This window comes from Grammomys surdaster, unplaced genomic scaffold, assembly GCF_004785775.1.
Source record: "Grammomys surdaster isolate TR1022 unplaced genomic scaffold, NIH_TR_1.0 125767, whole genome shotgun sequence".
Taxonomy (NCBI): Eukaryota; Metazoa; Chordata; class Mammalia; order Rodentia; family Muridae; genus Grammomys; species Grammomys surdaster.
The window spans coordinates 1,559,456-1,581,979 of record NW_021620598.1 but is presented as its reverse complement, the minus strand read 5'-3'; the positions used below and the strand labels follow the sequence as shown (position 1 = coordinate 1,581,979).

Below are 22,524 nucleotides of genomic sequence, written 5' to 3'. Positions count from 1 at the left end.
AGAGTGACTGGGCATGGCAGGCTAGGACACAAGCAAGGCTCTGGACTTCCCTGAGGCCACTTGGAACCCAGAAAGCAGAGCAGTCCATCCTCTCCATAGCTCTCGGCTTCTTTGTGTGCGTTGAGGACTGGAGTTAACCGGGGCACTTTTCCTTGTGGCTCCCGTCTGCAGAGAAGAAGACCTCTGACCCCTCACTTCACTCTCAAGACAGGACACAAGCCACATGAACCACACAGCCCCTGCCCAGAGTAAGCATCTGGACAGTTAGGGTGGGAGCCATTTTGGGAGGCCCTTGAGGGGTGAGAATCAGGAAGGAAAGCTGCAAGTGGGCTCCACCCTTTGAACCTCTAGACCTGGCTGCAGGGTCGGGAGGGTGGCCTGGGGTTGGGAACTAGCAACTGTAAAAGTTCAGGGAAGACACAGCCCCTAAAGGCAGAAGTCCATGCAGCAGGCGGAATGGGTGGTTAGGCAGAGCCAAAGCCCCAGTATGGAGCAAGGCCTTGATTTCTAAAGTGGGTGAGTGGTCTGGCATGCTCTGTGGAATGGGGACCATGGCTGCCTGGGAGCTGTGTTGGTGGGTGGTACTTATGTGGAGAGTCAAAGGCAAGGACAGTGGCCGCAGCTGCATATGAGGGTTTGATGCTATGAGAAGAATCTTGGGGCAGCACAGTGATCCTGTAAGTTTGCACCATTTCAGCCTTTGCCCTAGGGCACATAAGATTGAAGGTGGCTCTCCCAGTCACCAGAGATGTGGTTACGAGAGGTGGCAAGGCCAGAAAGTAGCCCCAGGCAGAGTGGCTGGCCTTGAGGGCTCCACCCACAAGTCTGTCTGACCTCTGCCTCTATAGACCATCGGAATACCCTGCTCCTGCCTGGCAGGCTGGCGTCGGGACTAAAGACAGGCAGCAGGAAGCCACTGAAGTTGCTGGGTGTCCAGGCCATTGATGAGGTCCTCCAGTATCTCCCTCAGGTCCTGCTGTCCCTTGCTCAGCATGTCCTTGCCCTGCCGAGCCCTTATGATGGGAAAACAGATCCATTCTTGGCGGTGGGGTCTCTGTCTCACCAAGGTCTGTTTCTCTTCACATGCCCTTCTTCCTCCCCTCCCGGCCTCGCCAAATTCAGTGTTTAAAAATAACCCTGAACTCTGAGAGCAGCAGTCCCCAGCTGACCCACAGAGAGGGTGGGCCGTGGCAGTGCGTGCCGACCATGGTCCTGGACTCTGTCAAACCTCAGTCACTCTCAAATACTCAGGTCTTACTGTTGGTGACAGAGCTAAAATCTTAGGCAGTTGACCATTTTTTCCAAAGTACTGGAACACACAGGGAGAAATCTCAGATGAGCCTATGCCTTGCACTCCCAGGGAGACCTCTTGAGCCTCTACACTGTTTTGGCCCTTGGAGGTAGAATGTTCTTTGCCTCCTGTCTCAGGGCTGAATGTCTGTGTGAGATTGGGCAGTTCACTCTACCTCTCTGAGCCTTTGCTTCTTCTATGATGAACTGGTCTGTGGGTATTGGGTTGGTGTGGACATTAGCCAAGGTAATATAGTTGTGTGCAGGGTAGAGCATGTCCTGTGAAGACCCAGCCAGCATAAGGCAGCCACCTCTAGGGGTGTTACAGTCCTCAGAGGCAAGACAAACCTCTTTCAGTCCCTGTCCCTCTGCAGTGCAGTGAAATCCAGCAGGTGTCACTTTCTGCATGTCCCAGATCAGAACATCTGACTATGATACTCTCTCCTGACCAGGGGTGACAATCCTGGTAGACTTCTCTGAGGCCACACCCTGATGAGGGTTGAGCGTTCAGTTGAACCATGGAGCTGAAAACCATAGAGACCATTGCAGGCTGGGTCACAGTCAGACTCAGACATAGGGTCACTTACTATGGGTAGGAACTGCTGGGCCACAGGGTGGAGTATACACAGCTGTATCCTAGGATGGCATCATGTCACTGTCTTAGAGATGCCTGTAGATCTGAGGCTGGGATCCTATAGGGCCAGGATTCCCACAGGCCTGGGAACCCTAAGCTAAGCCCCCTTCTTGGGGCCCTGCAGTCAGGCCCTAGCCCAGGACCCTTCTGGCCTGACAGAGGAACCCAGGAACAAGCCCTCTAAAGTCCAACTTTGGACACCAGAAATCTCCCCACCCCCACACCTTGGACAGTGACTTCCACCTCAGTGTGCTCGGCACCAAACCCAGGGTCTGGTGTATCCTCAAAGTGCTGGGATACATGAGCGTAAGTCTCAGAGGAAGCCAGTGGCATACATTCCACAGAAAGCCTCACAGGCCATGGGTGCCGTTTCACTCTGGGAAGTAGAGTGTGTTCTGAGTTCATTTTGCCTCCTGTCTCTGTGGCCAGCAGAGGGAGGAGAGCCTAGCAGGGAGTAATTGATGTCAGGAAGAGATGGGGTCTCATGGGTCTGGGTTGAGGGGCAAGTTGAAATAAGGGCAGACTTCCTGGAGGGGGCTGTACTTCTGTGACCCCCCCAAGATAGCAGGAGTCACCCCAGTGCGAAGGACAGCCTCAACATCAGCCAATACACTGGGCCTTTGCAGGGACTGGAAACTGACCAGAGGACTGAGATGAGTATCTCATGCTCAAGCCCAGAAGCTCTGAGATTCAGTGCCCTCCAACACCCTTCCATACAGAGACAGAAGTGGTGCAGCCCCGCCTCTCAGGGCCTCTCATGCCTGGAGGTGGGGATGGGCATCTGGAGGCCCAGGCAGTCTTTGGAGGCCTTCCAGAGACTTCCCACCTTCCCTGCCCGAGTCTATAGTGTAAGGAGCCCTGAGGGGTGTGGGCATCTCAGAGGCACTTTTTTCTCGAAGTACATTTTTCAGAGCTGACCCTGTGGGTTTCCACATGGAAATCCTTTCCTAAATGTTCTCAAAAGCCTTAATCTCTGTTCTTCCTCCCAGGAGGGCCAGGGGCGGGAGGCCAAGCACAGAGCAATTAAGCTGCTTAGGGCTCTAGAGGAAATGGAAAGGCAAGTAGGGTACAGAGAAGTCCTCCCAAGGGCTAGAGGAGTCCTCCCCGAGGCTATAGGAGCCGTGCCACCATCAGGACTCAGTTCTGAGCTTTCGTCACATTTGTGTGAAAGTCAAGCTTGTCCTCTCCCTCGGACAAATTAAGCTGCCCAGGGTCAGCATCTGTCCCTGGAATTACACGTGTGTGTGCGCGTGCACACTCACACACACACACACACATACACACATACACACACACACACACACACACACACACACCTCAAGGTTCAGGCTACTAGGAGAAGTGGGGCTCTTCACATATATGCCTGGCCTAGAGCTAGTTGTCAACCTCCGAATTACCCCAGTGGCCGTCAGCCAACCCTGACTCTCTGATCCAGATGGAAGCAGAGTACAGTGCTCCCTTTGTGACCAGGTATCCCCTCTGTGACCAGATGGAGATTGTCTGAGGGCAGAAGGCTAAGCTTGGGTCTGGGACAGTGGGGGCTGAGAGGGGCACTTCTCTGTTGCCTGGGTGTGGCTCTTCCTGTGCTGAACTGTTCTATTGGCAGTGCACCTAGACATTGTCCCAGACTGTCCCTGGGAGGCTGATCTTTGCTCTGGAGACACCAGAACCCTGTGAAGGGGCTGTAGGCTGCCCTGAAGATGGCAGGGACTGAGGGGAGGGCATAATACAGTCAGGATATACCCCTTGCATCACGTAGGCTCTGGTCAGCAAGTCCTGGGTCCCTTTTTCTATGATATGACTCTTCTGGGCACTTTCCCTGAGAGATAATGAGGTAGATAATTCCATGTTTGTATTTCTGGGTCTGTTGTATTTTCACAAACACAACGGCTGACAAATTCTTCCATAGGGTAGATTGTTTCAGAGTCCCCTTTTCTGTCATTTATGCAATATGGAGAATCGAACCCAGGACCTTTCGCATGCCAGCCAAGCACTCTCCATTGCCTTCCTTTTTAAGGCTGAGCAATATTCCACTGTGTGTATATGCATGTGGTCTGTTTATCCCCTCTTGTCTGTGGAGAGTTAGGCTATTTTAGCTGCTGTAAACAAAAGCCTTGGTTATGGGGGCTGTGAGTGCACAGTGAAGCCTCTGCTGTGGTCAGAGTCTCCTAGCGCTGTCCTGGGAGTGCTGTCCGTGGTTCCTCTCTGGGATACACACCATCAGGAAAGGCTTATTTGGCTTGCTCTTTCTTTCGTTAGCTGCTGTGTCCCTGGTGCCTAGAAGGGTCTATTTGCAGAAAGGTAAATGGAAGTCACCGTCACCCTTAGAGACAGAGCACAGAGGCAAGGTCCCTAGCCCTGAGATGGCAGAGGTAGAAGACTTGTCGTCCTCCTCCTCCTGGACACTTTGGATGGATGGTGATTTCACCACCTGAGCCATCGGCATCCTTTGATTAAGTCTCATTTTGCCGTGAAAAGCAAAGGAGGTGCCGGGGCTGCTGGGGGAAGGTCACTCATTCCAGAGAGGAAATTGGATGGAGGAGTTTTTTATCCTCCATTCGCCCGCCCCGGCTCCTGCAAGCTCCTGCTGGCTGCTGCCTGTCTGCTGTCCCTCCTCTGCGGGTAACAAAGCAAGTGTGGGGAGACAGTTGCCGAGACTCTCTGTCTTATACAGGCAGCGCCGGACGGGTCAATGCCAGCCGGATGATGACCAGTTGTGGCCAGCGGTCCCGGAACGTGCTCGCAGTATTCTCTCTGTTGTTTCCTGCAGGTAAAACTTCTGTGGGGCTCGGGGGCTTGAGGGAGAGTGTGGGGGGTCCCTTCCAGGTTACAGCTGCTGCTGGGGCTCTGCATGTCAACAGGGCAAGGGTACCTCAGTCTACGGATGGTGTTTCCCAGCCCTGAGATAAAAAAAAGCTGAGGTCTGTTGGATGTTGGGGGAACAGTGGGGCTGCTAGGAACCTGCAATTCACGTTTGCTCCTCTAGTTCTGCAAGTCAAAACTAAGCCTGGAGATCACAGCTAGTGGAGGGGCCAGGATTCAGACCCAGGGCACTGTAGCCACACCCTCCTGGTACCTGGGCTGACACTGCATGCACGCTTGGACTCACAGAAACCAGATCCTCCATGTCTCCAAACTAGAGCTGAGCCAAGACCAGAGACAGCCCAGTATGGCCAGCCAGGACCTAGTCAGAGCCTGGCCCTTCACAAAGGCCCTCATGGCACTGGCTGTCTGTCTCACTCCTCACTCTTCATATCGTTCTGTTACTTTGTGTATTTTTCCAGGTCTCTGTGCATCTGTCTCTCTTATGCGCCCCTCTGTTTCTCTCATATATCTCTTTCATATGTCCCAGATCTCTTCCTCGTTCGCACGTCTCTCTGTCTCTATCTATTGTGTGTGGCTCTGTCTCTTCTCTCTGACCCTCCCCATGCCGTGGCCAAGCCATTGCTCGGGACTGGTGGCTTCCTTCCCTCATCCTTTGCTTGAGATGTAGTTTGGAGGGAAATTGTGATAGGACTCTCAGGAGAGCAGGGTAGAGGCCAAGCTGAGGCCAGAGTCTGGGGCCACCACCTCCCCAGCTCTTCCCATGTGATGGAGACCCTGGTCCCCACCTCCCCAGTTCCTTCCCATGTGATGGAGACCCTGGTCCCCACCTCCCTATCTCTTCCCATGTGATGGAGACCCTGGTCCCCACCTCCCCAGTTCCTTCCCATGTGAAGATGAACCTATGAAGGGAGGCCTGACTATGTGCTGCTATGTGCTGTGTCTTCGTAGCTCTTCCCTATATAATGGGGGGCCCTGGTCCTCACTTTCCCAGCTCTTACCCACGTGGTAGAGGGCCCTGGTTTTCATTCTGCTGGGTGTGAGGACCCAGTCATCTCTTATTGCCACTGGGGACAGGGACTCAGAGGAGACATGTGAGTGAGTGGTGGTCACACAACTGAACAAGAGCTGGCTCTGCCTGGGCCACCAGAGCTGGGGTTCATCATGCTTCACATAAGTGCTGGAGTGCTGGGGTTCACGAGAGCTGCAGGCAGTGAACCTGTACCCACTAGTGTTCAGAGCTCCTTGGAGCCCCACCGTAGGGGCTCCGATCCTTCTCCAAAGAGGGGAAAAGACAAGGGAGAGGTTTAATCCTAGTCCCCAGCCCAGGAATCCTCTGTCACTGGGGAAGTGGCAGGGTTTCCTGGTCACTAGCTAACGACTAAGGCCGGAGCATCCAGGGACAGCTATGGGCTTGTGAACTAGGTCCTGGGCAGGACCTGCCAGTCTCACCCCTATGTCCACAATTGCCTCTGCCAAGGCCTGACAGCCCCCTGCTATATGTGGCGTCTCACAGTCAAGAGGGCAGTCCTAAAGCTAGGCTTGGTCTTTCTGCTAGCACCCTAGGTGTGCCCAGAGTTCCTAGGTGCCCATGCTGAGAACACAGAGCCATAGCAGGGCTTCAAGCCATGCAAGAGTCATGGGAGTCATGGCTTGCTAGAATAGATCATGTCCCATGTTCCCTAAAGCTCTGTGCTATGGCAGGGCCAAAGAGCTTCCATTCTGACTAGCATGCTTGGTGGGTCAAGGCTCGGAGCCTTCCTTCTCTCTTCTGTTTGGTGGCAGTAGATGGACTCGGTGGTATGTCTCCCTGGGGCACCACACCAAGTGGTCTCTGTGTCCCTGGATAGGTTCTTCTCAAGATCGGGGTGCACTAGAGCCTAGAGAGTCACTACCTCCCCACTGCGTCCACAGGAGGAGAAAATATCCTTCAGGCAAGGGCCTTTGGAGCCAGCCTAGGCCCCAGCTCTCAGGGCGTCCGCCCCCTGCCAGCTGGCCCGCTGGGGTCCCCTGTGGTGGCACTGTGTGGGCTGCAATCTAATAACCTCTCAACCGACAGCGCTTCTTGTGGGAGCTCGAAGAAGCCAGGGCCTTTGTGCCTGCGACTTGCCTGTGCCAAGAAGCCCCTTTTCAGTGATACAAATTAGATACAGCAAGCCCTTTATGAAGATACTAATTAAACCAGAGACAGCCGCTCTGCTTTTCCATTGTTGCTGTGTTTGAATTCGGTCCTGTTTATCACTATCAGCTCATCCTGCTTTGAGGCAGAGAAGGCTGAATAGGGGCCTCGTTCTGTGGGCCAGGGAGAGAGGATCTCGGGCCAGCACAGCCGTCTCACTGTATGTGTGGAACCCAGAGGGGACCTTGCTCAAGTCAACAGCTTCTATAATGGAGTTACTACCTTCAATATAGGTGGACCCCAGGTCATACACTCCTTTGTCACCTGACACCCAGGAAAGCCTGGCTCACAAACCTGCTCTAGGGCAAACAGAGAGAGAGAGAACAGAAAAGAGGGAGAGAGAGAGAGAGAGAGAGAGAGAGAGAGAGAGAGAGAGAGAGAAGAGAGAGAGAGATAGAGAGAGAGAGAGAAAAAGAGAGAGAAGAGAGAGAGAGAGAGAGAGAGAGAGAGAGAGAGAGAGAGAGAGAGAGTTTGCAGAAGCTGGCTTTGAGTCCTGTGCCATCACCACTGACCAGCTCCTACCTAGTCCTTTAGGCCTTCCAGGCTCAGTGTCTCTACTTTCAAAGTAACATCACAAGCCTGCTAGGGTGACCATGTGGATTTAGTGAGGAGACCCCCGGTACACAGAATAGGTACCTAGTCACGATGGGCTGAGGTGTTGGAGGTGACCCACCTACAGGTGAGCTTCAAGGAGCCCCAAGGAATATCCAGCCTGAGGTATTAGTGCTGTTGTTGTGTCAGAGCTGGGGATCAGAGGTCCAGGAGGCTTTGGGGCAGAAGTGAGGCTTTTTCTGGACCCTGAAGAATTCCTAAGGAAGGGAGGGGCCAGTAGGACCCCAGAGCAGGCTCCCAGTACCTTCTGCTCATCACCTGTGGGCTGTCAAGTGGTCCCTGGCAAACCGGGTGTCTCTGTATTCCAGTCCTGTCCGCACATTTCCGGGTCTGTGAGCCTTACACAGACCACAAAGGCCGATACCACTTTGGCTTTCACTGCCCCCGGCTCTCGGACAACAAAACCTTCATCCTCTGCTGTCACCATAACAACACGGTCTTCAAATACTGCTGCAACGAGACGGAGTTCCAGGCGGTCATGCAGGCAAACCTCACGGCTGGCCCCGAGGGCTACATGCACAAGTGAGTACCAATCCCCCACCTCCCAACTGCTCTGGCCACTGGCCACTGCCCACTCCTGCCCTGGGGATGCTCCAGACAACACACGCCAGGAGGCAGGCCTAGAAAGAGCTTTACAAAGACTTGAGGCAACCTGGGTTCCTGTTCTGACTGCTCTTTGAGCTTTACAGCTCCCATCTGGGAAATGGGCATAGGGTGCCCACCAGGCGAGGCCTGCTACAGAGGTTGAGGTGGGTCATGTCGGTGAAGTTTGGAATTCCTCAGAACTATTTGATGTTTTTTCACTCAATAATATTAGTAATAGCATTGATGCTGAGTTCGATCCTTCAGAGGTAGTGAAAACACATCAAGATCAGATCTCCAAGAGGAATTTGCTGGCACAGAAGCAGAGGCTGTACTGCATGGGGCATGGCGGGTTAAAGTGGTACACAATTCTATTTGAACGGAGTTGACCTTCCTTTACTGTGTTGGGGGGGCGGGAGTCATTGCGTTTCTTGTGTGCTGGCTGTTGATGTGGTTTTGCCAATTTCTTTTCCTACTACATTTTTGGTGTTCTTCTAATTTTTAACAAGAAATCTTGATATATGACAGAAACATGATATAAATATTTTTCAGTGCGCGTCTTTCACTTTGAGGTGCTTTTTATGCATGCTCAGCAGTCTTGGGAATCACAGGATACCTATTTACTTTTTTGGCATCTAATGTTTGCCCTTTTGAGAAAGGCCTTTCCTTCTAAGAGCATTGAAAATTTCTCCTGACTTCTATTTTGTGTTTCAAATTCTTGCTTCCCAGTTTCTTATCTGTTGTTAGGGTCAGACTTATTCTAATGTAAATTATTCCAACAAGAACTGGGTTTTATTGTCTTTTGCATGCCGCGGACATCTTAGTTTCTTTTCCCATCACTGTGATAAGATACCCCGACTAGAGCAATCTACGGGAGAAGGACTCAGTTGGCTCACAGTTCCTGGGAACACAGTCCATCATGAGGGAGTAGACATGGGAGCAGGCAGGGGAAGTCCGGCAGAAAGAGAAGGAAGCTGGCTGGCCACATTGTACCTGGGAACAGGGAGTGAAGAGGATCTGGGTCCAGGTTCTAAGGACTGGAGGCCAGCCCTGGTGACTCACTTCTTCCAGCAAGTCTCCCTGTCCTAATGGTTCCACAGCCTTCCCCAACAGTGCCATCAGTTGGAGACCAGCGTCCAAGCATGTGAGCCTGTGGAGCCCCATGTTCCTGCTGACCTGTCTGCCTTCTTTCTGTCTGCTGATGTGACCTTCAAGCTCACCCTATGCTATAATGTGCCACACGTGAGCCCCAGGGCAGAGTATCACAGATCTATATAGCCTTTGCTGGTCCATGTCATATGGTAGTGTTACACTGTGTGAGCTGCTGACTTCTGCTCTGGTGTCATGTTTCTATGGTTTAATCGTCCCGGGCTCTTTAGACCCCAAGTTTTAGAACTTACTTATGTGATTCTCCCACTCTGCTGGCCCCATCAGAACAAAACCAAAAGGCCCTATTAGTATCCTCCACTGCAGTTAGCTTCACATAAGGACCAAGTTCTTTTGATACTGTTTCTTTTTCAGTTTTTGGTGTTGACTGCTTCCACTCAAAAACACACAGCCTGTTTACCCATTGATTCAAATTTCCTAGGCAAATGTTCCACCAATCGAGCTATCTCCAGCCTTTCAGATTTTCTTTTGTAATGCTTTTGGTTTTCTATGTAGGGAAGACGTGGGTGACGTCTGCGTTTGTTTCTAGCTTGTTCTTTTCACGTTGCTTTCAGAAATAGCCTCTTTTCCTTTTACCCTCCTGACTAGGGATGATCAAAAATTAGGAATCTTTATTCATGAATTCTGTCCTCAGTTTTTGTAACACGTTTCAATCGATGCTCTCCTGTTTCCAGTTATGCCACTTGGAAGAAATAACCCTATATCCCCTTTTCCTGGCTTGTGAGGCAGGGTGGTCCTGAACTTGCGAACTTCCGTGCAGCCTCCTGAGTCCTGATGCCAGCCTTACTTTCACATTTTGTGGCCTCGGGTTTTTGGTTGGTTGGTTGGTTGGTCTTTTCAGACAGGGTTTTTCTGTGTAGCTCTGGCTGTCCTGGAACTCTCTCTGTAGACCAAGCTGGCCTTGTACTCATAGAGATCCACCTGCCTCTGCCTCTCCAGTGCTGAGCTTAAAGGCATGCCCCCTCCCCCATCACCAACAACTGGCTTTTTGTTGTTCTTGGTTTTGCTTGCTTTTATTTGTTTGGTTGGTTTTCCTTTTCCAGCTGCTTAGGCTAGAGTCCCTAAAACATGCCAACGGTCAGGCATTCTTATTATCCCTGACATTATAGGAAGCTTCAGATCTTTCCCTGGAGGTTGAAGGATTTCCCATGGCAGGAACGATGGACTGGATGGGGGTATTATGGAGTGCCTATTGATAAGACGTGTGGTAGCGCTGGGAGCAACAGGGCCGAGGAGCTGAGCCTCTAGCTCTGTCTGCCTCTGGAGCTTGAGGCTTTGCTCCCAGGCTCTGCTCACTCTGGAGAAGGTGCCTCTTTTCTTTGGGTGGGCAGGAGATGCAGACTCTGACTATCATCCAAACCTCTCCTCCTCCCACCATGGCCAGCTCCTGAGAGCTCCTTTCTCAGATGCACGGTGCTTCCCCTGAATATCCTGCCATCTGCTAGGGCCTCTGAATAATCCTGTGTGTGAAGTGGCTCAGCAAGCCCCGTCCATCATAGCAGGGGCTGGAACCGAGCCTGGAATTTGGCCTAAGTCTTTTGAAAGATCACGGGCTATTTCCATGAAGGGGGAGGGTAGTGCCAGGACTGGGGTTGAGACTCAGAGTGCTACAGGTGCCCTGTGAAAGCCAGGCAGAAGCTGGGCCCCACAACTAGACTTCCTCGAGGTCTGGCACCTGGGGTCTGGGAGCCTCCGTTAGAAGCCCACAGGTTTCTATAATCTGCTCCCACAGGGTTTCCCACAAAGCAGGCACAGGGGCCTAGCTGTTGCTGCTGGCTGCCAATACCAAGGGCCTTCCCCCAGAGGGAGTGGGAACCGCGATGCTCCTCGGAAGCTTCGCTTGAGTTTTTAATCGTTGGCTTTCAGAAACACTCCCGGGGCAAGGCATCTGTGAGTCTCTGTGCTGTCTGCCCTGCCGTGCTGATCACAGGGAGATCCCACACGCACCCTGCTGACACCAGTGCCCCTTGACAGATGTGGGGCCTGCTGACTTAGGGCGTCCACCTTTGTAAGTGTCTAATCGTCTTCCTGATACTTCTTCTCCACGGTTGGGGATGTGAGGTGAGACAGCTGGAACCTGCTCCTCACCACCGAGCCAGCACCCCTTCTCAGGGAGCCGAGGCAGCCAGACCTAGAAGTAAAGCAGAGTAGACACAGGTGGGGATGAGTAATTCTGGGCAGAGTCCTCGAAGTGGAGGAGGGGACATAGATGAGACCGTGTTAGCCCTGGTCTCCCAGATGGAACAGGGCTTCCTAGGCAAGGTCAGGGCCTCCCAACCAGGGGTGGGGCTTCTCAGCCAGGGGCAGGGCTTTCTAGTGAGAGGTGGGGCCTCCCAACCAGGGGTGGGGCTTCTCAGCCAGGGGTGGGGCTTCCCAGCCAGAGGCAGGAAATCTCAATTGGTTGGGTTAGGAATTCTCTTCTGAAAGCTCTAAGCTGCATTTGTATCATAGAGCGAGTTATTGGCATGAGGACCCTGGGGACCTAATCAGTCCACAAAAGCCAGAATGTGGCTTAGAAGGGAATCAAGCTCCACAGAGGGGCAGTGGGATCCCTCTGTCCCGTTTCCAGGTTCAGGGGCTTTGTGGAGAGGACCCGGGCCCAGGGACCTGTAGCAGGGATTGGCTTCCAGGTGGACTCAGTTATAGAGGGGTGACGCGAGGTGAATCTTTGGGAGTTAGAAGTCAGGATGACAGCCTGAAAGATGGCCAAAGGAGGTCACTGTAGGGTGGGCTCACAATGTGGAGACCCCTCGTGGATTCACTACCATTTAGGGTCTTTGCCATACCAAAGTCATAGCTACCCTGGGTCTCCATCAGCCTCAGATTCTCTGGGAGGGAGAAAGGAGGGATCCAAAACATGTTGATGAGGTCCCTTGTCCTAGACCCCAGCAGGTTGACAAGAGTTGAGGCTGGGGACACAGACACCCTTGTTCTGTCATCCAGCCACAGGTCCAGAAAGCTGTCTGAAGCTAAGCTGTCCAGTCTCCACTGAGGCTGGAGATCCAGAGTCTCAGGCCTATCCTAATGGTTCAAGCCCGTTGTGACCCCCAGAGGGCCTTGTTCGGAGTGCAGGCTCCTCCCCCTCCATCACAGTGAGTCAGCAGGAGGTGGGCTGGTGACCTGGTCTTATTTATTTGTGTTTTTTGGATGAACGGAGTGTTGTGTGGCGACTCCGGCTGCCTGGCAGAAAAGCAAGCCACTGAACGAAAGGAGAATGCTTTGCCAATTCCACCACCGCAGCAAGATGCCTGCTTTCAGCCGAGCAGGCAGCCAGGGGCCAAATGAGGGACAGCCAGGCATCCTGCACCCCTCTCAGGCAGGCCTTGTCTCTGACAAGTCAGGGGAGACCTTTGCTCAGAGCTGCAGGAGAAAGCAATCAGCACCCTTTCTTTGTCTCTCTGTCTTTGTCTGTCTGTCTTTCTGTGTTTCTCTGTCTCTCTCTCGTGCCTGCATGCATGCCCTCTCTGTGTGGGTGTCTTGTGTCTGTTTCATTCTCTGTCTATGTCTGTCTTTCTCTCTCTCTCTCTCTCTCTCTTTCTCTCTCTCTCTCTGTTTCTTTGCCTCTGTCTCTCTCTGTCTCTCTCTGTCTGTGAATCTCTTAGTCTGTCTCTTTGTCTCTATCTCTCTGTGTGTGTGTGAATCTCTCTTTGAATCTGTCTGTCTCTGTCTCTCTGTCTCTGTCATTCTCTGTGTGTGAATCTCTCTTTGAATCTGTCTCTGACTCTGTCTCTCTCTGTGAATCTCTCTCTCTGTCTCTGTCTGTCTCTGTCTGTCTCTGTCTCTCTGTCTCTCTGTCTCTCTCTCTCTCTCTCTCTCTCTCTCTCTCTCTCTCTCTCTCTCTCTCCAGGGGCAGAATGCTAGACAGTGGCTAGGGAAGAGGAGCCTACAGGTGTGGAAATGTGTCTCCAAAAAACAAGCCAAACCAAACCAAACCAAACCAAAACAAAACAAAACAAAAAAACCGGAGCAGTTGGCGCTCCTGGGCCTCACAGATACGTCAAGGCCTTTTCTTCCTGGGCTCTGCCAAAGCCCTCCTTTCTCAGTGGTCATAGTGAAGCTTCCAGTGTGGAGTTATCAGTCTGAGTCCCAGCACCCTGGTGACCTCATGTGGCCTATCCTGTGACCTCCAGCTTTGAACTTTGATCCTGGCTACCCAGAGTAAGGTAGGAATCACTGAGTCACAGTCTCGCCAAGGCTTGTCAGGTGTAAAACCTCTTTATACAGTATCATTCTTGAAAGGACTTTCTAGAACTATCACAGTTTCTTGCCTGAACACCTCTTCCCCTAACCCTACAAATAGATACCGTCCCCCAGGACTTCCCTGCCATCCATACAGAGTTATTACATGTGAGCAAGTCCAATAGGCAGGTCTAAGACCCAGAGAGGGAAGAAGTATGCCTGAAACCACGCAGCTCACAAGGCCATAGCAATACCTACCCAGTTGTCACCTGGACCCAGCTGTACTGAGGTGACATCCTCATGGGACACTTGGAGCTCTGCACATGGAATGTCATGGCCCAGGCTGGTGTCATAGTCCCCATCCAGGGCAGGATGATCTGTGGCAGAGGAAAAGCCGCAAAAATGAAGTGCCACGTGGCTCTGGCCAGTGCTGACCGCATCACACCCAGTTCCACTCCAGCTCTGGAGAGAGGCATCTGCATGTCTGTTCAGGGACCGAGTCTGGGTGGGCCACTGGGTAGAACTGGCTCTGTGTGCAGCATCCTGCCTCCTGACCCTGTGGTCCTGCCCTTTGGTTAAGCCTATTAGCAGCAAGGCCAGAAGAGACAGCAGCTGACCCCACTGGAACATCTCCTGGCAAGAAAAGGGACATTTTTTATACAAGTGAGCTCTACTTCCCAAGTAACTAAACACAAGACCCATGCCACCCATGACTGCACCAGCCAACCTTTTCCTGGACGTGGGACCTTAGGTAAGGTCCCATGCTTGTCTGCACCTAGACCTACTGAGGCATCCTCAGTGATTTTAATTTGTGATTGTTTAGATACAGGGCCTCACTCTGTAGCCCAGGTTAGCCATGGACTAGAGATCCTTGTCCTTCAGTCTCCCGAGTGCTGGGATCACAGGTGTGCACCACCACACCCGGCTTCCTCTGTGCTTCACATGAGCCTGCCCTCATAGGTTTCTTCTCTACCTGTTTTGTTTGAGACAGGGTTCCATGTAGCCCAGGCTAGCTACCAACTCTCTATGAAGCCAAGGATGACCTCGAAGGCCTAATCTTCCTGCTTCTACCTTCCAAAAGCTGAGATTAAAGGCATGTGTACCTTTGATGTAGTACTGTGGATAAAATCCAGGGCTTCCTGCACCAGAAAACAAACAAACAAACAAACAAACAAACAAACCCTCTACAAGCTGAACTGTAGTTCCTGCCTCCAAAGTCTCTTCTTTTTTCTGGACCTCACAGTTACACCCCCAAAACAGGACACATACTCACTCCTACTTCAAGAAACTGAGGCTCATCTCCCTAAGACTAGTGGAAAGTGAATTTTGAAGAGCTGAATATAGGTCCCAGTGGCTCCCACCTGCTGAGCCTGAGTCTGCGTTGTAAGGCTGACAGGGCCAACGTCCACGATATTCTCTGTGTTCCTGCTTTATGGGTGAAGTCTGCACAGGGCTGTTTCCATTTTCACCTGCCCAGCCCAACTAGCAGGACAAGACTTCTGGAGCCAGGGTCCTCTTGCTCTGACTGATGGGCTGGGCCACTGCTCCCATGACTTCCGGGTTGGGAGGGGAGGGGGGGGATTTCCATCCAAGGCCCGGACAGGCTGCAGCTGTCTACTGATGGCTTCTCTGCTCCGCAGACACACTGCAAGTCCTCCAGTGGGAAGGTTCTATTATCGCTTTGGAAACCCCAAGAAAGCTGACTCACACAGACCTGCACACGGGCGCCTGCCACCGTCTGAGGCTGGGCGGTCACAGAAGCCCCGCCCCCGCCGCAGCATCTGTCTTTTATCTTTGCCCTCCACTCAGGCGTGGCCAAGGCCCCGGCATCTGGGTGCAGTTAATTTCCAGATTGCATATTTTAAATGGCATTTTAAGACTTAAAGACTCAAATCCTTGCAGCTGGCAGGCCTTGGAGAACATGGCCTGGGGGGCGGGGGTTGCAAGCTGTCATGGAGAGCTCTGTGGTCCTGGGACCCCACCCGCCACACACAGGGCATGTTCCCTGTAGGCAGCACCTTCTGCAGAATTGGGAATAAACAGACGGGCGGGGATACTGTCCGGCCACAAAGGCCTAAGGCCAAGCCCCACACACATAAAATAGCAACCTTTCATTAGAGAGCATGCTCAGACAAGAGGGGACAGGACTTGCTCTTCGTCCCTAATACAGGCGGAGCCAGGACAAGAGCGCAGAAGCTGGGGACTCCCTCTCTGGTGTCTGTTTTAGATTTGACCTTGGGATTTCCTGGGATTTAGCACACTCTGAGGTTGTAGGGACCTGACTCCAAACTCTTGGCCTGGGATGGAAATTCCTGCCCTCCTCCAACCGGAAGTCATGGGAGGATTGGTCCAGCTCATCAGACAGAGCAGGAAGACTCTGGCTGAAGCAGTCCAGCCCTGCTGGTTGGGTTGGCCGGGTGGGAATTGTGAATAGCCCTCTTCAGACTTCATCCATAAATCAGGAATCACAGAACATACTGTGGAAGCGGCCCTGTCAGCCTTACAACGGAGATGCGGGCTGAGTGGGTGGGAGCCACTGGAACCCAAATTCAAAAGTCGCTTTCCATAGTCTTAGGGAGATGAGCCTCAGTTTCCAATTCTGTGAAACACGAATGGCTTTAGTCACTGTGAGTGATGGCATGCGGCTGCCTATCTGGGGCTCATCTATAAAATGGGGTCCTCACTCTGTGCCCAGAGCACGGGGCACAGGGTCAGATCTGAAAGTGTCCCTGTTCATCATGGGCGTGGTGATCACACAACTATAGCACCTGGCCAGCGCCAGTCGGTATCATGGCACCTGTGTCCTGCCCATCCCCAGTTCTCACGGTGTCCGTACCACACGGGTGTGTTTGACATGCAAGGACAAGGTTGACTCCAACCTGCCTTAGAGCTGTCTCATGGGGGCGACTACAGTCTTACAAATGGCCACAGGGTGATCTCAGAAACCCAGAAACATTGTGACCCACATGAAGTTTAAGGAGGCTTCCTGATGACCACACTGCGACTTAGCGTCAGAATCAGCCGGGCACAGGAATCAGGCAGAGGTATGTCACAGGCGTGGGGATAGATCTCTAAGTCTCCTGTGGTAGCTTTGGAACTGCATATGTTGGGCTTCGCCAAGGTGCTCTGGGGAATTCAAATCTTCATACTGCTGTCACAATTGGGAAATCTTAGAGAAGTCTTTGGTCCCCCAGAGGTGACTCTCCCTACCCAATTTCCTCCTTAGACGTGACAGGTCTGTTTCCTTCCATCTTAGCACAGTGAGGGGCAGAGGGGTCCTTCAGCTGCCCCTTTCCCTGTGCTCACTTTTCTGGTGTTTCTAGCTTCACACAGGGCCACCACCCCTCCTGCTCTGGATGCCAAACAGCATCTGCAGAGAGCGGCCCTGTTCCCTCCCCGCCTCTTCAGCCCCCAGGCTGCTGCCATAGGAACCACCAGGAACAGCCTGGTTTTCAGAGCCCTGCCATGGGGGCTGCAAGAGAGAGAAATCTGGGGAGAGCTGGGTGCCTGGGACCAGAGCCCACCTAGACATCTGTTTCCCAAGCGACTCCAGTCTGTAAGTGAATTGGGCTCGTGGCCTTTTTCCTCTGGCAGGCATTCTCTTCTGTGCCCTGACACTTGCAGGCAAAGCCAGCGTCCATTAATAAAAGGCTCAGCGCTTGGCTGTCAGTCATTCACACCTTTGCATCGTAGTAGTTGGCAAAGAGATAAGGTTGCAGAAAGAAGCTAAGACTTCCTGGTTTAGCATTTGCTGGGTACTGAGCCCAAGTACTGACTGGTACTGAATTCTAAGCACCTGTCTTGAGGCTGCCAACCTCCATGTGCACAGTGTGGCAGAGCCTTACTAATAGCCCTTTTCCCCTAACCCCCACTGCCCTGACTCCCAAGACAAGTCTTCCGTTCAAGAAATTGGCCAACTGGGAAACACTCTCCTGAATAGAGAAAGAAAGTGGGCTTACTGGCTCTGCTTCTGCCCTGGCAGGGCTGGGCAGGAGGATAGCCACTATCTCATCACCAGAGTCCACAGCTGGAACTAGGGGTCAGCCTTGAAAGATAAGGAGGAGGACATCTTTAGTTGAGGAGAGACTTAAGACCTGGAGATGGGCGAGGCTTCTTATAGACCACACAGCACAGCAGACCCAGGAGAGCAGGCTAAGCTTGGCGCCTAGCTTATGCAGGCAGGAGCTCCAGGTCCTTCTGGAGTGGAGGTTTCCAGCTTGCCTCTTCTAGGCTGGTCAGCAGCCTCTTCTCAACACCCTGGCTGGCCCGTGCCCACTCAAGCAGATGCCCATGGCAGGGAACAGACTGAAGCGAGTGTCACTTGAGCAGTTAATAAACCAGTCCCTTTAAACATCCCATCCCTGACAAGTTCCAGGCAGCAACCCAGCTGCGGTGACAAACCTTGAGGCAGCCCACCCTAGGGGACCCCAACCTGGGGCAGGGGCATCGGGCACAGATATGCCAAGGTGATGGGGTTCATGGAGACTTTGGAGATTGGAGAAATCTCAAATGAGGGTGCCCCAAAACAGTGAGACAGAGGGGAAGGAGGTGGGGACGTGGGAAAGGCTACCTGGTAGAGGGCTTGGTACTGTGCAGGGGGTGGCCAGTTGTGTGCTTCAGTGCCCAGCAACATGTAAAGAGACAGCCGAGCTTACAATGGGTTGGGAGCATTTGAAATATTAAAATTTAAGGACTCTTGCCACCTCTGCCAGAAGACCGCAGCCTCTTTGGGAGAACAGAGGGGTGATGGAGTGGCCAAGGATGTGGTTTGGCTAGTAGGGTGTTTTCCTAGCACACACAAAGCCCCCAAGCTCCATTCCCGTGGCCTACAAGCCAAGCATGTGTCATCGAAACACTCTGGAAATGGAGGCAGGAGCACCAGAAATTCAAGGCTAGCTTTGGCTTACATAGCAAGCTCGAGGCCAGCCTGGGCTACATAAAGGCCTTGTCTTTAAAAAAAAAAATTAAAAAGTCACTGAGATTAAGATTTCTCTGTGGTCAGAAGGAAAAGATTATTGAGGGAGGGGCTGGGGTGAGGTGGGAGTGACAGACAACTGGGTAGGGAAGTCTGCAGAGGCTCTGAAGGTGTTGCACACCTGCAGGGGTGCCATGGGGTTCTGAGGCACATGGGGTGTGACTTGATTTACTGTTTCCTCAAAACCATGCAGGACTCCAGCATCTGCCCTTGGGAGTGAGGCCGGGAGGGATAGAACAGGAGTGTCCCACGGGCAGTTGTGACATGCACAAAGCCAGTAGGGAGCCTGGCATATACAAGGAGAAGTGGGGTGAGGTAGGGGCCCCGAGTCACGGGAAAAGCCAGAGCTCTTGTAGAATGCCTGTTAGGGATGGACCCAGGGAGTCTAGCCTAGAGCACGGGGCAGGTCCAGGGCAGTGGAAAATGGGGTTCGAGGCACAGGGCAGGTAGGGGTGGAGCCTAGTGCCTGTAGTATGTGTTTGTCAAGCTGTGGTGGATGCTGGCAGACGGGCCTGGGGCTTCTGGAAGTGTTGCTCAGTCTCTGCTTCTCTTTCCCCAGCAACTACACGGCATTGCTGGGAGTGTGGATCTACGGCTTCTTCGTGCTCATGCTTCTGGTCCTGGATCTACTCTATTATTCCGCCATGAACTACGATATTTGCAAGGTTTACCTGACGCGGTGGGGGATCCAGGGACGGTGGATGAAACAGGACCCCCGGCGGTGGGGGAACCCTGCTCGAGCCCCTCGGCCAGGACAGCCAGCCCCACAGCCACAACCTCCCCCTGGTGCCCTGCCGCAAGCCCCCCAGGCTGTGCACACACTGCGGGGAGATACGCACAGCCCACCCCTGATGACCTTCCAGAGCTCATCAGCCTGGTAAGTGTTTGCAACAGCAGCCTGGGTGGAGCAGACTCTATTACTACTGCTGCATTCGGACGGCAGGTGACCCGGCTATTTGCTGTCCTTACTGTTCGCCAAGGAGGGCTTAAAGCCACTCACGTGTGGCAGTACATATGTGTCTAGAGGAGAAGCCAGAAAAGATAGGTTGTCACTTGAGTTTCCCAACAGCCAAGGCAAAAGGGGAAGTTGGATGGCTTTTCAAGTTTTTGTGGTCTGGTCAAAGGAGAGAAAGCTTATCCGTGACTGGGAGAAGAATTTTCAGCGTGAGGTCAGGAAATGAGTCTAAATGTATCCTTTAGTTCCTTTGCCGTGCATACCTGGAGGTGACTCAGGCAGGCTGTCCCTCGGAAGCCAGGAGAGGGAAGGGTGCTCTCAAGGGATGTGACATATCAAAGGCTTGGCAGCTGTCGTCTCTGACCCCCTACTCCAGTATGATGTTGGGGTATGTGTGTGTATGTGGGGGGGTGGTAGCACTGCTGCCCAGAACTGAGGACTTTGAGAACAGGTATCTCATGAGGTCAGCTAGCTCAAGGACAGAGATAAGCAAGGCCTTGGCTCAGGGTCATGGGCCGGCGAGGTCTGCGGCCTGGGTGGTAACCATAGTTCTCAGATTCTGAACACAGGCATCCCAGGTGGTCACAGCCCAGAGCCCAGCCTGCAAGATCATCTTGAGCCTCTTGCTGGTGACCTGCACCTTCCAGCACAGTGACCCACCAGGCTCTGTGGGTGACTGGTCACCTATATCTTCCAGCACAGTGACCACTGGGCTCTGAAGGGAACTGGCCATCACACACTGGCCAGTTTTGTTATATCACCCTCTGACCGTCAATCCCTGTGAGAAGCCATGATGGTGTACCATTCCTTGGGTTATTCTGGGACTGCCTGATGCATAGTAGGCACACAGTGCACCTTAGCTGCTTCTCCTGGGAGATACAGGCGAGCTTGTTAGCCACTGCTGGAGCGGCTCCCAGGTAGCGACCTTTTTCAATAATGAATGGCGTGAATAATTAATCAGATGCACTCACAGCCTCTTGTGCTTAGGCAACGAGGACTTGCCTGTCTATCACGTAGGAGACAGCCACTGTCTGTACTTCCTTGGACGAGCCCTGGGCTGACTCCTATGGTAGGAGGTGAAGGTGTGGAGAGCCACCATTCAGGTGGAGAGCAAGACCCAGACCCAGGAAAAGCTGGACAGTGAGCAGTCTGTTTACTGTACCTAATCCCAAAGTATACATCTCATGTCTGTGTCACAGAACCCCCAGAGCCCACTGACTAAGAGGGCCTGGTGGGGTGCCTATGGGCACCCTGGTTTTAGTTGGACTGGGCCTCCTCCATCCTTTCCTTTGGGGTCCCCGCCTGTTGCCCAGGAGGGAGTTGAAAGTTAGTGTTCTGTACTCACAGATGGAGTGTTCGGCTGTCCCGAGGCCCACAGTGCCTGGAGCTGTACTAAGTCCCCGCCTCTGCTCCTGATGTCCGGGGTTACCTGCTGTGAGCTCTGTGTCTGTCTCAGTGTTCCCCTCTCCCACACTGGTTTTCATCAACATGGACATATTATGCACTTACTGTATGCCAAGTGCCATGCTGCACCTTTGGGATACAGGCGTAGAGGAGGTGGCAGGGGTGTGCCCAGAGCGTGGAGCTGTACAGAAGCTGGAGTTTACAGAGTCTGAGAGGAGGTGTCTACCTGGCCGTGTGGGACACACATACTGTGGAGCCCAACCGTCCCTGCCTCCTGGTTTCCTCTTCAGACTTGGGAAGTTGTGCCTGAGGCCACCCATTCAAACCATGGCGCAGAGGCCTGCATATTATGTGTTGTGGGGGAATGTTCTAGCCACTGGCCACATTCATATACCACCTCCCAGTTACTCTGTGTCCTTGGATGTGCTGTGACTTTGCCTGAGGCTTTGGGGTTTTTATTTTCCAGAGGAGAAACAAGGGGAGAGGGTTGGGCAGCCCTGTGGGACCTCTTCCTTTGTCATCCCGTGGTCCCCTGGGAGACTAGAGGGGCAGGGTCCAGGACTTCGGAGGACGTCTTCTGAGCTCAGCCCACGGCTTCTTCCCTCTTCAATCTGACTTGTGTAGACCTCTGCGTCTTGGCTATCTGACTCTCTGGCCTCTATGGCACACCACCTCCAGCAGAGGAGCCAGGTCATCAAGAAGGTAATGGTGGCAGACCCATATGTCACCTTGGGAGGCTCGAGGCCACGTGACCAGCTTGGCAGGGCAGGTCAAAGGCTCCTGCATGATGGAGATCCAGGCAGCTATGGGTGGTCTTGGCTTCCCAGGCTCTAGGGTACCCCTGCCCTGCTATAGGTGGAAACAGGAAAACTATGCCACCAGCCACTCAGTTAGAAGCAGGTCACTACCAGGCCCCTGGTTACCAGCTGGGGCATAAGTGACAGGTCCTGGGTGTCCCCTAAGTTGCCACTTCCGCAGCAATACTGAAGACCCCGGGGGCTGTGGCACAACCTTGGCCCCTCGGGTCCTGTGAACAGTCTCTTCGCTCATTACTCTGTTCATCTCCGTCTTAAGCAGTATGACTCTCTGACTGAAGGCAAAACCAGGTGCCACATTAAGCCGCCAGGCGTACGGAGCTTCAGCCAGCTCTGTGTCTCTGAGTTAGGGAGTAGTGGAGCCTGGGTGAGTTGGAGACTTGCTGCCTTCACTGAGTTTTATAGAGGAACTTTTATTCAGATTCTCAGACTCAGTCTCTGATCAGATGACCTGAGACTCCTCCGTTCCCTGCAGCTTCTGTGTCCTCCACACCTTGAATCTCTCCTGACCTTCCCCGGGGCTTTGCCTTCCTCAGGCAGAAGTACTCCAGCCTCCTCCTTGGCTGCAGACGATAGTGGTCACTGTCCCCAGACCAGCTTCTAGATTTCCTCTCCAGCCCTGTCCCCTGCTGATGGTCCCAGCAGCTTATTTTCCTGTGGTTTCTGGTAGTTCCAGGCTCTCAGCCCATGTCGGGGCTGCCTATGGCTCACAGCAGATGCTCAGTGAGTCCCTGCTGACAGTGCAGCGGGTTAGCCGGTGCACAGGCGTGGTGCAGGATCTGACTGAGCATGGTCACCTCCAGCCCAGTCCCCCAGGACCATCTGGAGGGAGCTGCTGGCGCCCTTCAAGCAGCTCAGCATATCTGCCTCTGCATCCTGTGACGGGTGGAGAGAGGTCAGTTGTCATGT

The 22,524-nt window shown here is 53.1% G+C and overlaps 1 protein-coding gene across 1 annotated transcript; it reads left to right on the top strand.

Moving 5' to 3' along the window:
- Nucleotides 1-4,603: 4,603 nt before the first annotated feature.
- On the top strand, nt 4,604-21,833 carry Shisal1 (shisa like 1). Its single transcript, XM_028788776.1, has 4 exons — nt 4,604-4,694; nt 7,847-8,060; nt 19,001-19,318; nt 21,764-21,833. Exons 1-4 carry the CDS (start codon nt 4,628-4,630, stop codon nt 21,831-21,833), a joined length of 669 nt encoding a protein of 222 aa, XP_028644609.1. The 5' UTR covers nt 4,604-4,627.
- The last annotated feature ends 691 nt before the right edge of the window (nt 21,834-22,524 follow it).